General features: G+C 34.3%; 1 protein-coding gene across 1 annotated transcript; it reads right to left on the bottom strand.

Annotated features, from left to right (window-relative positions):
• Window positions 1–541: 541 nt before the first annotated feature.
• LOC103342414 (zeatin O-glucosyltransferase-like) lies at window positions 542–2,169 on the bottom strand. The gene has a single exon (XM_008246036.2). It carries the CDS (start codon window positions 2,084–2,086, stop codon window positions 644–646), a length of 1,443 nt encoding a protein of 480 aa, XP_008244258.2. The 5' UTR covers window positions 2,087–2,169; the 3' UTR covers window positions 542–643.
• Window positions 2,170–13,970: the final 11,801 nt, after the last annotated feature.

Genomic DNA, 13,970 nt, shown 5'->3' with positions numbered 1-13,970 from the left:
TGTCTAAAGTATTATTGTTGTTTTATTTGCAGAGAAATGTTTTTTGCTGGTAATTGTGAGAAAATGGTATCCAAGGATTCCCCGATGTCCAGTTCAATTTACTTCAAATTTTTGTTAGTAGACAAGGAAGTGCAGCAACCATTTCTAGGCAAGATCACTTTAATTTCTAAAAAGCGGCTATATTGTTCAACTAATGGTCCATATTGTTTTTTTGACGAAATAAATATTAAATTTGGTTGAAAGCGATCCTTTTTCCTTTGGCCATAGGTTGAAAGTGATCTCAGTTGGTGCAAAAGCTATCCCCAGTACACAGGCATTAAGTGTGGGGTATTGCATTTCTGTTTTCTTCTTTTAGTACGAAATACACTAAAGACTTGAATGGAGGAGGGTGAGAGTCGAATTCTGATTCTTAAATATAGCTTGAAATTTTTTGATAAAGTGTGTGGTATTGCATATTTCTTTTCTTTTTTTCCCTTCTTTTTTGCCTCTTGCGTATTAAATTTTCCGTGTTTTTAGTGCAAAAACACTGAAGACTTGAATCGAGGAGGGTGAAAATCGGATTCTTATAATACCAGGATTACGAAGCTCCATAGTAATTCCATTTTACAGAAAAAATAAAATAAAAATAGATTAACTTGCTTAACTAGTATCTGGTGATATGATCCATGAAAGAAGAAAATTCCATGTGAGAAGCTCCACCTTCAACCATGGACCGCCGGACGGCAGCACCCAAATCTGCCGCCCTCTTCCTAATCTCATCCCCTTCTTTAGATCCCATAAATTTCTCCACACCATTTTTAACATTCAGTGATGTCAAAATCTCATCCCTGTGGGCCCAATCCCTCATCACAACACCAACCCTAAGCAGCCTTGTGATCAAAACTGTGTTCCTTGGTTGGTCTGAGTGCATTGGCCAAGCTGCTACGGGCACCCCCATGGTGATGCTCTCAATGCATGAGTTCCAGCCACAGTGGCTCACGAACCCTCCAGTTGATTTGTGGGCCAGGATTTCCAACTGTGGGGCCCAATCTCTCACCACCAATCCCCTTCCTTTGACTCTCTCTTCATACCCTTGTGGCAGCTCAGCTCTTCTCTCCTCTTCATTGCTGAAAACGTCACCTTTATCAGCATCCCTCAGTACCCAAATGAACTTTTGGTTGCTTTGCTCCAACCCAATTGCCAGCTCTGCAATTTGCTCATCTTTCATGGCTGTGGTTGTTCCAAAAGAAACATAGATCACTGAGTTTGGTGCCTGTTTATCCAACCAATCCAAACACATGTGCCTCCTGCCACCATTTGAATTACCAGATTTCAATATTGTACTTGGGTTGAATGGCCCAAGAGCCCAATGCTTCTGGTGATCTCCAATCCTATTCAGAAAATCCATGTAAGGTCCTTCAATAGTCCTACTAGTGTTGTAAATGTTCCCTGCGTTGTTCAGCTTTTGGCACTTATATTGTGCAGCAATGAAATCCAAGAACTCATTGGTGAAGCAGCCTTCAAGAGATGGGGTGTCATCTGGGATCTCAACGTGTAGCTCCTCGAGCTTTGCTGGCCGTCCGATCGCTTCACACAGGTACAAAAATAACGCAAAGGCAGACACAGTGTGGAAAGTGTACGACTCTCCATTTGGTATGGAAGCAACATCTTGGATGACTGAGGCCATCATGGAGTCATGGATGACGATGACTCTTCTTGCTTTGGGTGACAGTTGGCGTAGGAGATCCGCCACAGGCTGGCGGAGATGCGTGGTGGCTTCGAAGGAGGGTTGGAGATGAGAGGGGAACTTGTTTTTTGCATTGGGGTTGGGAGGAGGGGAGGGGAAAGGAGGGATTTGGAAGTCGTGGAATTGGACGTTGTTGGAGACCGAGGCTTGATCCCAACCGTGGACTCGGAGCTTGGCTTGGCGGTTGTGGGTGGGAGAGCCCACAAAGTGGACGGGGATGTCGTGAGCGGAGACGAGGAGGGAGAAGTGGAGGAGTTGGTTGAGGTGGCCTTGTGCTGGCAAGGGCACCATGACCACTACAACTTGGGATTGGTTAAAGCCATTTGGGGTGTTGTTTTGGTTGTTTTGGTGGTGAGCCATCACTGAATTATGAAATATGAGACTTTGAATTATCAAAAGAGTTGCTATATGCCAATATGATGAGGTTTGATTTGAATTTGTAGGGGGAGTTTGGGGGGTTTATATAAAACAAAATTGTGACTCCTTGTGAAAAAGTTAAAATAACACGTGTTTTGTAATTATAACCTTAAATAAGAAACAAAATAGATTAGGAACAACAAGCTGCTTGTAACTCAATTGGTTAAGAGTAGTTCCATTTTTCACTCGAAATTTTGTATTTGAATCATAATCCCCTCAATATCACTGGAATAATACATAAAATAATATAAAATAAAAACAGATTAAGAAGTAAACTCTATTTAGAGGAATCGGCCAAATGTGTCATTGCCACTGATGTAAGAATGAGATGGCATGAACATGTTTTCCTCTTTTGGGCCTTTCTCATTTCTTTTGACTTTAAAAAGGCATTGTTTCTCTTTTTATTAAATACTCAACAACAGTGCCATCAAGAAAGATACGTACATATACCAACCCTTCTTTTGCGATATCCGTTGTCACCTTTGCCACCTCTGGCCTTGTCGTTTTCTTTAGATTTCTGAAATTATGGGGCTTTTGTGGTTTGTTTTTGGTTATTTGAGTGGTTGCATATTGCTAGAGAATGATTTAATGGTGGTCTGGGGAGGTTGTGCATGGCTAATGCAAGTCGAACTCGAGGGACCCCTCGAATTTTCAGTCATTTATGACTCTAAAACTTGACGGGACCGCTGAGTTCATGTCCACCCACTAATTTTTATTTGGACAAAGTAATATTGTAAAGAGCATTGAAGCGGTCAGACACACTTCATTCACCAACTGACTTAACTGACGTTAGCTTGTTCACTCACTATTTAAAATGTAGATAACGTTAGCTAGCTAATACATGAGTAACTCTTACATACAACCAGCTGTATAAAATTACGTACTTTTCTCATCATAAAACAGATCACATTATAAAGAAGATAAACATATATGTATGTACATAATTGATTATTTATATGTAAGAAAATTCGACAGGTAGGCCTAGAATAAGGCCGCCGTAAAGCCAAGAGCTCTTGATTCAGTGGCTACCAAGTCAAGTTTTCTGTTCTATCCTATCGCCAAAAGAATATATATACAAGGAATTGTAACCAAAACAAGAAAGAAAAAAATAATTTTGGGAAGCTATATCCTGTCTGTAGAAATGTAAAAAGGCCCAGCTCATCAAGTTAAGGTAATGTTTTATGCTTAGACAAATAATCACTTTTCAAAGATATATAAAATGGTTTTTTATTTCTTAGACAAACAATCCCTTGATCGATGCATATCCACTTTTATTTTTTATAGTGGTTTTAAGATTTGTCGAATTGGCAACTTGTGCTTTTCTGAATGGCTTGTTTCGCTTGTTCGAAAATGGTGCTTTTGCATTTTGTTCGACGTTTCTACCACTGTCCCTTTTTATTAAGGAATAAGGTATGACTCAAATAATTTATTTGATAGATTTTTTCAGGCCTATTATGAATTTTATTTTAACCATCTGTCTGTTTAATTTTTTTAGTAAATTTGGCTTACACCCTTCAAATTCAATTTGCCGTACTTAAAACCCTTAAATAATACCCAATTTGTATAAGTAAAAACTCATGACTAGGATCTAACTCAGCAAGTTACCTAATTAAGCATAAAATCTGATTTATTGTACTTTTCAGATTCCAAAAATACCCTCAACTAAGCCATTATTGCATTTTGTATATTAATGTAGGAATCAATATAGAAACAGTTTTTAATTGGATTGTATATAATGACAGATGTTGAATTTGGAAAGATCTCTAAATGGTTGTAATGGATGTAGGAATTAATTTTGAAACATTTTAAAAAAATTTAACAATAAATTCAAATTTAGGTAATCGGTTTGTTTAATAAAATGTTTATGTTATTTTCTTTTTATGAATTATACATGACTAATAATCCACTTTATAATTGTTTATGAATAAAGCTGTACATACTAATTATGTTGAAAAAATAATGTACCTATTACTTGTTTGTTTTATGAAAAACATAATTTACCTAGTATGAAAAGTGTACATAATTATCTATTCCAAATAATGTACCTATACACATTTACAGATATATTGTAAAATAATTTACCTGTGGGTAAATAATGTACCTATATTTTATATAAATTATTGTGTAGCTATTTTTAATTATGAAAAATATACGCAATTACAAAGTAACTGACTTTGTTTTTTTTTTTTGGGTAAATAATATACCTATATTTTATATGTATATATTTATATTATATTTTTCATAGGTACATTATTGGATATGTAATTTACAGATTTTTTTTTTTTTTTTTTTTGTAATTTTAGGGGGCGAGATGTGAGAGGGAATGACAACTAAAAGGAATGGGGTGATTGATATGCTATTAATAGGGAGTATATTAATTACAATTATGGCAGTTAATGAAATGCTTGAAATAAATTATAAAAGTTTGGTGGCAATGATGTAAAAACATAGAAATACTATGACCTCTTATATCCTACTAGTCATTTAAATTTGAAATTGGGTTTTACACATAGATTTATAGAGTGATGAGTATATGTCTAGGAAATATAAAATGTAGGGATCTATATTAGACAAGCCCTAATTTTTTAAGGCAATTCAAAGATCATCCTTATAATAAATTAAAATAAATTAAAAATCATTTAGACATTTAGTTATGACCAATAAATATACTAACACAATGTTTAAGAAACTATTAAAATAACTACCATTTAATTGATTGTTCAAATATGTATAATTAAATAGAAAAAAAGTGGTTATCATAGCATAGAGTGAAAAAAACCCTAGAAACCCTCCCTCTTTCTCCTTGCCGACAACCAACCCTTCTCAAGCTAGGGGGAGGTGGCCACTGCCCCTCCTCCCCTCTACCCATCTTCTCCATTCCTCTCCTCTTCTCCCTTTTTTTCCTCCATCTCTTTCCACTTTCCTGGGGGCTCTTGCTGGCCCCTCTATTCCCTTCCTCTTCTCCTCCCCATATCTACTTGGATATTGGGTTTTTAGCCTCAATCTGTTCGGATCTAGGTTTGTTCATGTGTTTGTTTTGTTTGGTTGTTTTTGCAATGTTCTAAGTAGTTGGTGTTGCCTCTCTCTAGGTGGCGGAAATAGTAATAACGCTGGATTTGGTCTTTCTTTGGGAGAGTTGTGATACCTGGTGGTTGATGTTTTGTCTCTACTTCGAAGGTGGCAGCAACGGTTGTTTGATCAAAATTCCGCACGGGGAATATTCGCAAGTTGATTCCTCGACCTTCGATCTTCCTTTTTTGTCTTTCTTGATCTCTGTGAAATAAATAGGAGTAAATAGACCATACCAGGAGAGTGTTGGCCAAAAGCTCTCCGATGCCTAAGTTAGTTCAATTGGATCTTAACAAAGATACAACAATAGCTAAAATGGATGGATTTTTCTCTCACGAGGAGAAACGGATGGCCTTCGTCGTGTGTGGTGGCGCTTAGCAGTGTGAGAGAGAGAGTGAGGGAGGTGAATGGCAAGGGGAGAGAGAGAGAGAGAGAGAGAGAGAGAGAGAGAGAGAGAGAGGATTTTTCTAGGATTTTAAGTGTGAGTTTAGAAATTTAGAAAAATCTCGAATGTCTTGTGTAGCTATGTATTTATAGTCTCCTTGTGTGGTAGGGTTTTGGGAGAATAAACCTTATTTAGTTAGGATTTTTCTTCCCCAAAAAGATGATAGGAATTACTCCAAGATATTTGGTGGAAATTGGTTTCTTGATTTTGGGAGATATTCATATCTTAAATCAAAGATAATTTCCCTAATTAAATAGAATATAATTAGGGTAATTAGTTTGACATAAGGAATATTCCTTTTCCACATGTCGTCTTTCATTGGCCGGCGAAATATATGTTCCCACAATGACGCTGGTGGTAGTTGTTGGGATGTGGTGGTGTGCCTTTTGAGGGGTTTCGTCTTCGGTTTTAGCATTTGTTTTGCTTTCCTTTTCCATTGTTATGTTGCTCCTTTGCAGCTCGTCTCTGCTATGTGTTGCCCGAAGACCAATGTTTGGTCATAGGAGTTTCTTTGTCGGTTCTGAGTTGAGTTAGGGTGCTTTTCAGGACATAATTGTTTTTGTACTCTCCCCCCGTGTGCTCCTAGGTTTCTGCTCTTGGTGTGTTTTTGCAATTCGTGGGCGGTCAAAAGACTACGAGTTTTTCTCATATAAGTCTTTTTTTGACAGTTGGAATGCGATGCGGTTCTCTTTATGGGTCTACTGTGTTGGTGTTTAGTTGGGTTTTTTCTATTCTTGCAACGGTTTTTTGTAGTCTGGATTGGACTCGTGTTAGTCTTTATCATGTATGGTACTCTTTCGTACACTAGGGTTTGTCCCAAGTGGTTTTCCTACTATGGTTTTAATGAGGCTATAGCATTCATGCTAGTCTTTGTATGCCATTTTGGCTTATGAATGAAATCTTCTTCTCATAAAATTGACTAGTCAAATGAATTCATGGTTCAAGTGAGTTTTTGTAAAGAAGATCTTTAAAGAAATACCTAAAAACTAGATAGTTCGAATCATTAAAATACAATGCGGATTGGTCCTACAAGGGTCCCTCAATTGAAGCTCTATGTATATATAAGTTTATTTATCCTAGGGATCCTAACATTTCGTACGTCATAGAAAAATTTAGTTGTCTCACTTGAAGGAGAATTGGAAAATCAGATACCAAGGAAGTGTGATGCAAACATATAGTATTTACCATCAGAACCATTAAGATAAAATTCATGAACGAGGAAGCAAATTCATTTGGAGTAGATTTTTTTATGTTAAGATCTGCTAAGTATTATCTGGGTTCATGATATAATTATTTATAATAAATAGGTTTTCCTTGGTTCAATGCAAGTGTTATCTTATCTCCTGCTCGTAGAAGAGCATCCGGAATGGTTGCTTAACAATTTAGTTCAATAGTTCGATTTATTGAACTTTTTTGTAGCTATTGAATTGAAGCACAATTTCACTTGCACTGGGGCAGTTCAATAGCTTATAAATTAAAAACTATATATTTTTTAAATCTCTTTTTAAATGATTGACTAAAATAAAATAAAAAATAAATTACAATAAGAATTATAGAATTAAAATAATTTTAAATAAATCTTTAAAAAGTGACTAATTTTTAATATATATATATATATATACATATAATTAATAACAAAATTTTCTTGCGAACCCAAAGATCATCTAAATGTTGGTCGGTACATACAATCGGATCTTGCGAAATTTCAACATAGGCTGTGTACAGTAATTTTTCTTGCTCCCTAGTTAAATGAGTTCCCTTTCTTTGGTTGCTCATTTTTTATTGAAAAATAAAATTTCAACACAAACAATTTTTTTGTGGGTGTAGGAAGTTTTGGGAGAGTTGTTTGCTATATATGTATTTATAGGTAAATAATTAGTCGTCCATTTGTGTTTTTCAAAAGTGAAATAAATTAGCAATGACTATTATATATAATTAGCTATCCATTTTTCGAAAACTGAAACAAATTAGTAATGGCTAGTATATATAATAACTAGATATTTGTTTTTTTAAAAGTGAAATAAATTAGAAACAGCTAGTTGCTTTGAAAAAATAAAAAGTAACGGTTAGTTTACACTAACTAATTGTAATGGAAAAATTAAAAAGTAATGTTGTCCATGTGTCAATAAGAGAGAGGTTGTAGAGTTGTTATGATGTGCCAGTTTATTGAAATGAATTTAATTTCAGAGTTCATTTTATTGACCTCTGAAATGAACTATTAATTCCTAAAATAAAATATACAAATTTATAAATAAACCCAATCCTAGACATGTATTTATAAAAAAACCCAAGTACTATTTAAACATAAAAACACACCCAAAATCAATCCCAAAGTCAACTTTTTGGGTGTGTTTATAAATAGGTTTTGAGTGTGTGTAATGATGGGTTGTGGGTGTGTTTATAAAGTGTTTTGGGTGTTGGGTTTTTTTATAATTTCAACCTCCATTTTGGGTGTTTTAGTGAAACTCCCAATAAAATATTGATCTCTGAAATGAATTGAACTTTACTACTTCAACTCGAAAGTTCAATTTATTGAAATAACCCTCATCATTACAGATACTCTAACTAAATAGACAATTCTGAATATTGAACGAAATTAATTGAGTTTTTTTTTCTTCAACGTTTGTTTCTTCTGAAATTAATTGGGTATTCTTAGAATCAACAACGTGTAATTTGTATATTGCTGAAAGTGTCATTCCAGCAGTTGGTATTAGAGCTTTGGCTTCAATCAGTTTCATTGTTGGATGCAATTTTTATCCAATAGATAAAATAACTCCATTATTTAACACATCGGATGGAAGGAGATTTAGGCAAAGATATTAAATTATTAATTATGGACTCCTTAAATTACCTTCTTAGACAAATTTTAGGGAGGAATTAGAAAAATACAAGTTCACCTATATGCTGTATCCACTTTCTAAAATAGAGAGATGTATCTAAGAGCTCCTAAATCTGAGAAGAGAGAAATGACTCGTAGTGACTCCCTATAATTAAATACTACTTTACTTTAATATTATTATTTCAAACATTTTGTTTAATGTTAACTAATTTTTTGCTAATACTAATCTTACCACATTTTTATACCACAATTTCATACCACATGATGTGGGAGCTGATGTATACATACCACATTATGTAAAATAATAGTTTATGTTATGAGCATTTATGTTAAATTAAAAAGGAATGAAAGCATTTATGATTAGGGAGTTCGGTTGGAGTTAAAATTTTATAAGGAGTTTCTTGCTTTATAGTGTTTTTAGCTAGACTTTAACTAAAAAGTAAGGAGTATGATTGTAGATGTTCTAATACATCAAATACAAAATTTGATGTTTTTAAATTGATAGCTCCATTGAAGATGGTCTAATGATACTTTTTGGTAGTTTAAATATTTCACCAACCTCTCTTTCTCCTTCCCCCCTCCTTTTTTTTTTTTTTTTTTTTGTTGAGAAATTCTAAAAAGACAATTACAATGACGAAGCAGTCATTTAATGTCACAAAAGAAAAAAAATATATATATATATATATACAGGAGCTATACATAGGCCTGAGATAACATCTTCTCACCTCTTTGACTGTATAAAGAGTGTAATATAGATTGCACAAAAATCCCATAGTTTTAAGCTTGTGGCCCCTCCAAATATCAAACTCTACCTCCGCCACTGTGTATATATATATATAGGAAAATACAATATTGGTCATTTAATGTCACAAACCACATCCTGCTGACATGTGTCCTAGGGTACGTCTGATTTTCTCGTGAGCCACTAGTCTGTCTCATGTAGCCAGCTGCTACATGGCATTCGCCCTTTAATTCGAATGGTACAAAGAAAGCAACCGTGCATATTTATTTTGATATTCCTTTCTCTCTAATCCAGTGACAGCCATAAACTACCGTGCAATTTTCAGAAGCATTTTCTGGCTGAGCTCAGCAGTATTATAGTTCGCCTGTTTCTTTCTTGAGGCTGAAAACATTTTGTTGAAGTTTTGGGAGGTTTGCAAAGGGTTTAGGGTTTAGGCATTTATCGTGTCCAAACATATAAACTAGTCATTTACACATTGATTGTGTCCGGTATCGCGTATTTTGCCTATTTCTTTGTTTTTATTTTTCAAACCGGACAAAAAAACACGTAAGAAAAGGACTACAATAAATATGAAAATCACATCTTATTCATGAAAACCGATGCCTATGTCCCTCACGGATATTTTTTGAAAATTTGGATTTGTCTTGGTAGGTTTGCATATAAACATTGGCCTAATTGTCACTTTCTTATATCCTTATCCCTATCCAGCAAGCACAGTGCTGGTACGCCAGTCAATTCTGATTGCTAAGCCAGTTGGGTCATCTGTTGCATGCAGGCACAACAGAGGGAGGACAAGGCAAACGTTAACATCTTTCTGCAGGGAAAGAAGGACATGCACATTATTATTGTCATGCCTCCAAGTCCAGCATTTATTTTATTTTATTTTATATTTCCTAAGAAGGAACATCAACATCAATAATTTTGATGAAAATTTAAATTTTTTTTCTTTCTAAATATTATTATGTGCGCACAAATTATTGTGCACCATTTTGGTTGGAAAAGATATGATAGGTACAAACGCATCCACTAACTAAGATAGTTACAAAAATCTTAGGGTTGGGATTTTGACCGAACAAGAACAATCCACAACCGGCTGAAAGGGACTGAAATAAAGGGAGATTCACTATTATACCCAATATAGGAGCCTAAATTATATATAAAAAAAACACACCCAAAGTTCATTTACAACATAACAAAAAGGCTTTTAACTTCTTTTAAATTACAAAATTGTCATTGATTTCTTAAAACATACCCAACCCCAAAATCTCATAAAGAAGTCCAAAACACTCAATAAGGCATCAAAGTAGGCTTGGGCGTGGATCGGTTTGGAATAGTAGAAGGCTCTTCCGTTAATTAAACCAAAGACTTCGGTAGACCATTTTCTCTTCCGTTAACCAAACCAAAGACTTCGGTAGATTTCGGATCGGTTAACCTAATATTCAGTTCGGATTGGCCCGTACGCCGATAGTACGATAATAAAAACATACTAATAAAAATACAATTTATAATATTTTCACATAACATAAGTTCTTGAAAAAATACATCAAATTATCCTTGAAATCCATAGTCAATTCATCCTAGTATGAAATCAAATAACTATATATATCATTCAATATGTACTCAAGATGTACTAGGAGCCACTTGTATTTGTTGTTTGAACATTTGAGTGTTCTTTTATTGAATTCTTCTACATTTATGTAAATGATTTTGACATTTTTTCCGCGTTGAGTTCTTTAGTTTTTCATGTTAAATCTAACTATATAAAGAACATAAAATTTGGACTAACATTTGGAAAGTTATAGGTCAAAAACGAGACAAAGGTCGAAACTGAAAAACATAGGAAGTTCATAAATTCCTCTCTGACCAAACAATGCTACAGTATTATGATAAGTAATACAATTGTGATAAAGAAGTGATACAGTGGTGATAAAGTAGTGATAAAATGGTTATAAAGTAGTGATACAGTGGTGATAAATGAGTGATACAAAATGCTGATTGTATTTACCTTTGGTTTCTTGTTTTGTATTTAAATAATAAAATAAGTATAAATATCGGATCGGTACGTTTTCGTCGGGTTAGGAATTTTGTTTCCGTTAACCAAACCAAACATTTCGGTATGGATCGGATCGGAATAATTAAAATTAAAAAATAATTATTTAACCAAACCAAACCAAACCGTTGGTGCGGTATGGTCGGTACGCGGATAATTCGGATGAGATGCTCACCCCTACATCAAAGTAATTTAATAATCAAAATTAAATTCAATAGGGCTAGTTGTTATTTTTTGGGTTTGTTTATAGAAATTAAATGGTGTAGAGTTTATCCATATTATTAGTGCTAAGAATGGATATATAACTAGATATCTCTAAAATAAATCGATTAAAAATGGGTTTTAAATTCCAAGATCCGGACCGGTTCTATGATTTTCAAAATTAATAATAACTTTCATGTGGCAGCTCCCTCACTGCAAAGAAATTATATCTTTCCCGACAAATAGAGAATTTGTCCAAATAAGTAACTTATCCCGGTAAACTTTAACCTTCGTGCTATTCTTTCCTCTCCTGAGGCGCATTAAGGGAAATGGTCTCTTCCCAAGGTGAAGTTTCTGGAAGAATGTTAGGACAGTTTTCAATAGGTTAAAGAGGTCATAGAATGTACAACAACCACACTTGGGTGATGCTTCGCAAATGTGGAGATTGTCATAGTTTGCTCGTCATTTTGGATTGAAGTTTTGAAGTAGGAAAAACAACTGGAATATGAGGACCGGCCCTGAATATTGAGAGTGTGGTTTTTGGAGCAGCAACAAGGCAGCCAGTCAGGTGGTTTATCTATTATTTTTGAGACTTTTAGTTTCCTACTTCAAGTCTAATTGTAACCTATGTACTATAAATAGGATTTTGTGAGGGTTAAATAAAGTTGACGAGAGTACAAGAGAGGCGCCAAAAGATTGAGTAAGGGTGAGGAAAAATAGAGAACTAGGTTTTGCATAGAGGCTAAGGGAGTTTGATTGTAAATCAAAGTTATTCATATTATTCTAGTGAAATGAGAGATCACTAAAGAGTGCATAAAACACATAATCAAACATCATTAGATTCGTGTGTTCTTCCTTAGTTGTTTGTTCTCTTTTTTTTTGTGGTGATTTATCGGTTTTACCGAATTACTTGTGTCTTCATCTTAGCCTTGTATCTTTTAGTTCCCACACTATATACACACACACACACACAACCCCCTTCTACTGATGGATTCCTCAATTAATTGAGTGGTCAAATGTGTTTTGCATAGATATTCTTTGAAGGAATATCTAAAAGATAGTTAGTTTGGATTTTGGAAATATAATACACTCAAATACACAATTAAGGGACCCTCTACAACTCTCTCTCTCTCTCTCTCTCTCTCTCTCTCTCTATATATATATATATATAGCTTTTATTGAGGGATCCCTCAAATAAGTTTATTTGATGAACACCTTTGTAAGGTCCACTCTACATTGTATTTCACTAAGTCAAATAATTTCTTTTGTATATATTCATTCAAAGATCATTTCTATAAAAAAAAAAAATCACTTAAATTCGATATCATTTTACTACTTAATTATTACTAAAATTTATATACTCTTTTGAATCACAATATTCATCGAAAAAAATTGAGCACAATATTCCCTGCCCCGATATCTAAGTCAACATCATAGAGTAGAAGGGATGAACACGCCGCAGATGTATAATTATTTGCTTAATTAATTAGAGCCATCCCATCTCATCCCATACTCCACGTGCTCAAATTGCGTGCTGATTAATTAATATTCTTTTTTTATTTCTTATTTTTTTCATTCTTTTTTATTTTCATGAACATGAAAAAGATTGTAGCGTGCATGTCGGCACAACAGATTGTAGCATGCATATCGGCTGCTGCTTTATTGATCATGACAGATGACTTGCCACGTATTCTTTCAATCAAGAAAGAGAGAAAATGTGGGCGACGAAAAAAAGATTATTAAGTAATTGAAATAACAAATGGAGCATACCACCCTCCTTCACTAAGTTGGAACTCTATCGATGGATTTTTCTATTTGAAGTTTTGATAATAATTTGTATATACGTGTCAAACTGTAATTTATAACAAAGAGAGACGTAACAAAATACATTTGAATTTTGATAACGCAGGTTAGTCAATCAAACAACTTTCGATTACCACAATAAACTTATTAAGAAAGTTGTGGATCCAACTGCCACACATAACACAACGCAACACAAAACAACACAAGCAGCTTCGGTTTTCTGTTGAACTCGTGTCATTGAGGGGACTGCCAAGTGGATGTGGGTGCTTTTCAAGTCCATCACTTGATCTATGTAGAGCTTTATCTCAATTGGATAAATAAATAAAGAGATAAAAACAAAAATGTATCTAAGCAAAATCCGAGTTGGTACTTCCTGTATATTATATTTGCTTTCCCAACTTTTCACAAATACTAGACATCAGCAGTCTTTTCAGAAAGTCCCATACGCCAAGTCTTGCCTCTCGTTTCTGGCTAGACCTAAAAATATCCTTCTTATTTTTTTGTTAATATTTGTTTTACATGTCTCAAATTTGCGTAACTTTCTTAAAGTTTTTTTTTTGACATTAAATTTAGGGGATGAGACTACTTCATTTCAAAGCTAGAGCATATTAAGCTCTTTTTTGGCTTTTACAAATTACCTATCAAGAGAATTATCTACGGCGAAACTCAAGCTTAAGC

This window comes from Prunus mume, linkage group LG8, assembly GCF_029339155.1.
Source record: "Prunus mume cultivar Tortuosa linkage group LG8, ASM2933915v1, whole genome shotgun sequence".
In the NCBI taxonomy this organism is placed as follows: Eukaryota; Viridiplantae; Streptophyta; class Magnoliopsida; order Rosales; family Rosaceae; genus Prunus; species Prunus mume.
Note: the sequence above shows the minus strand (reverse complement) of the source record. Positions and strands in the feature narration are given on the sequence as shown.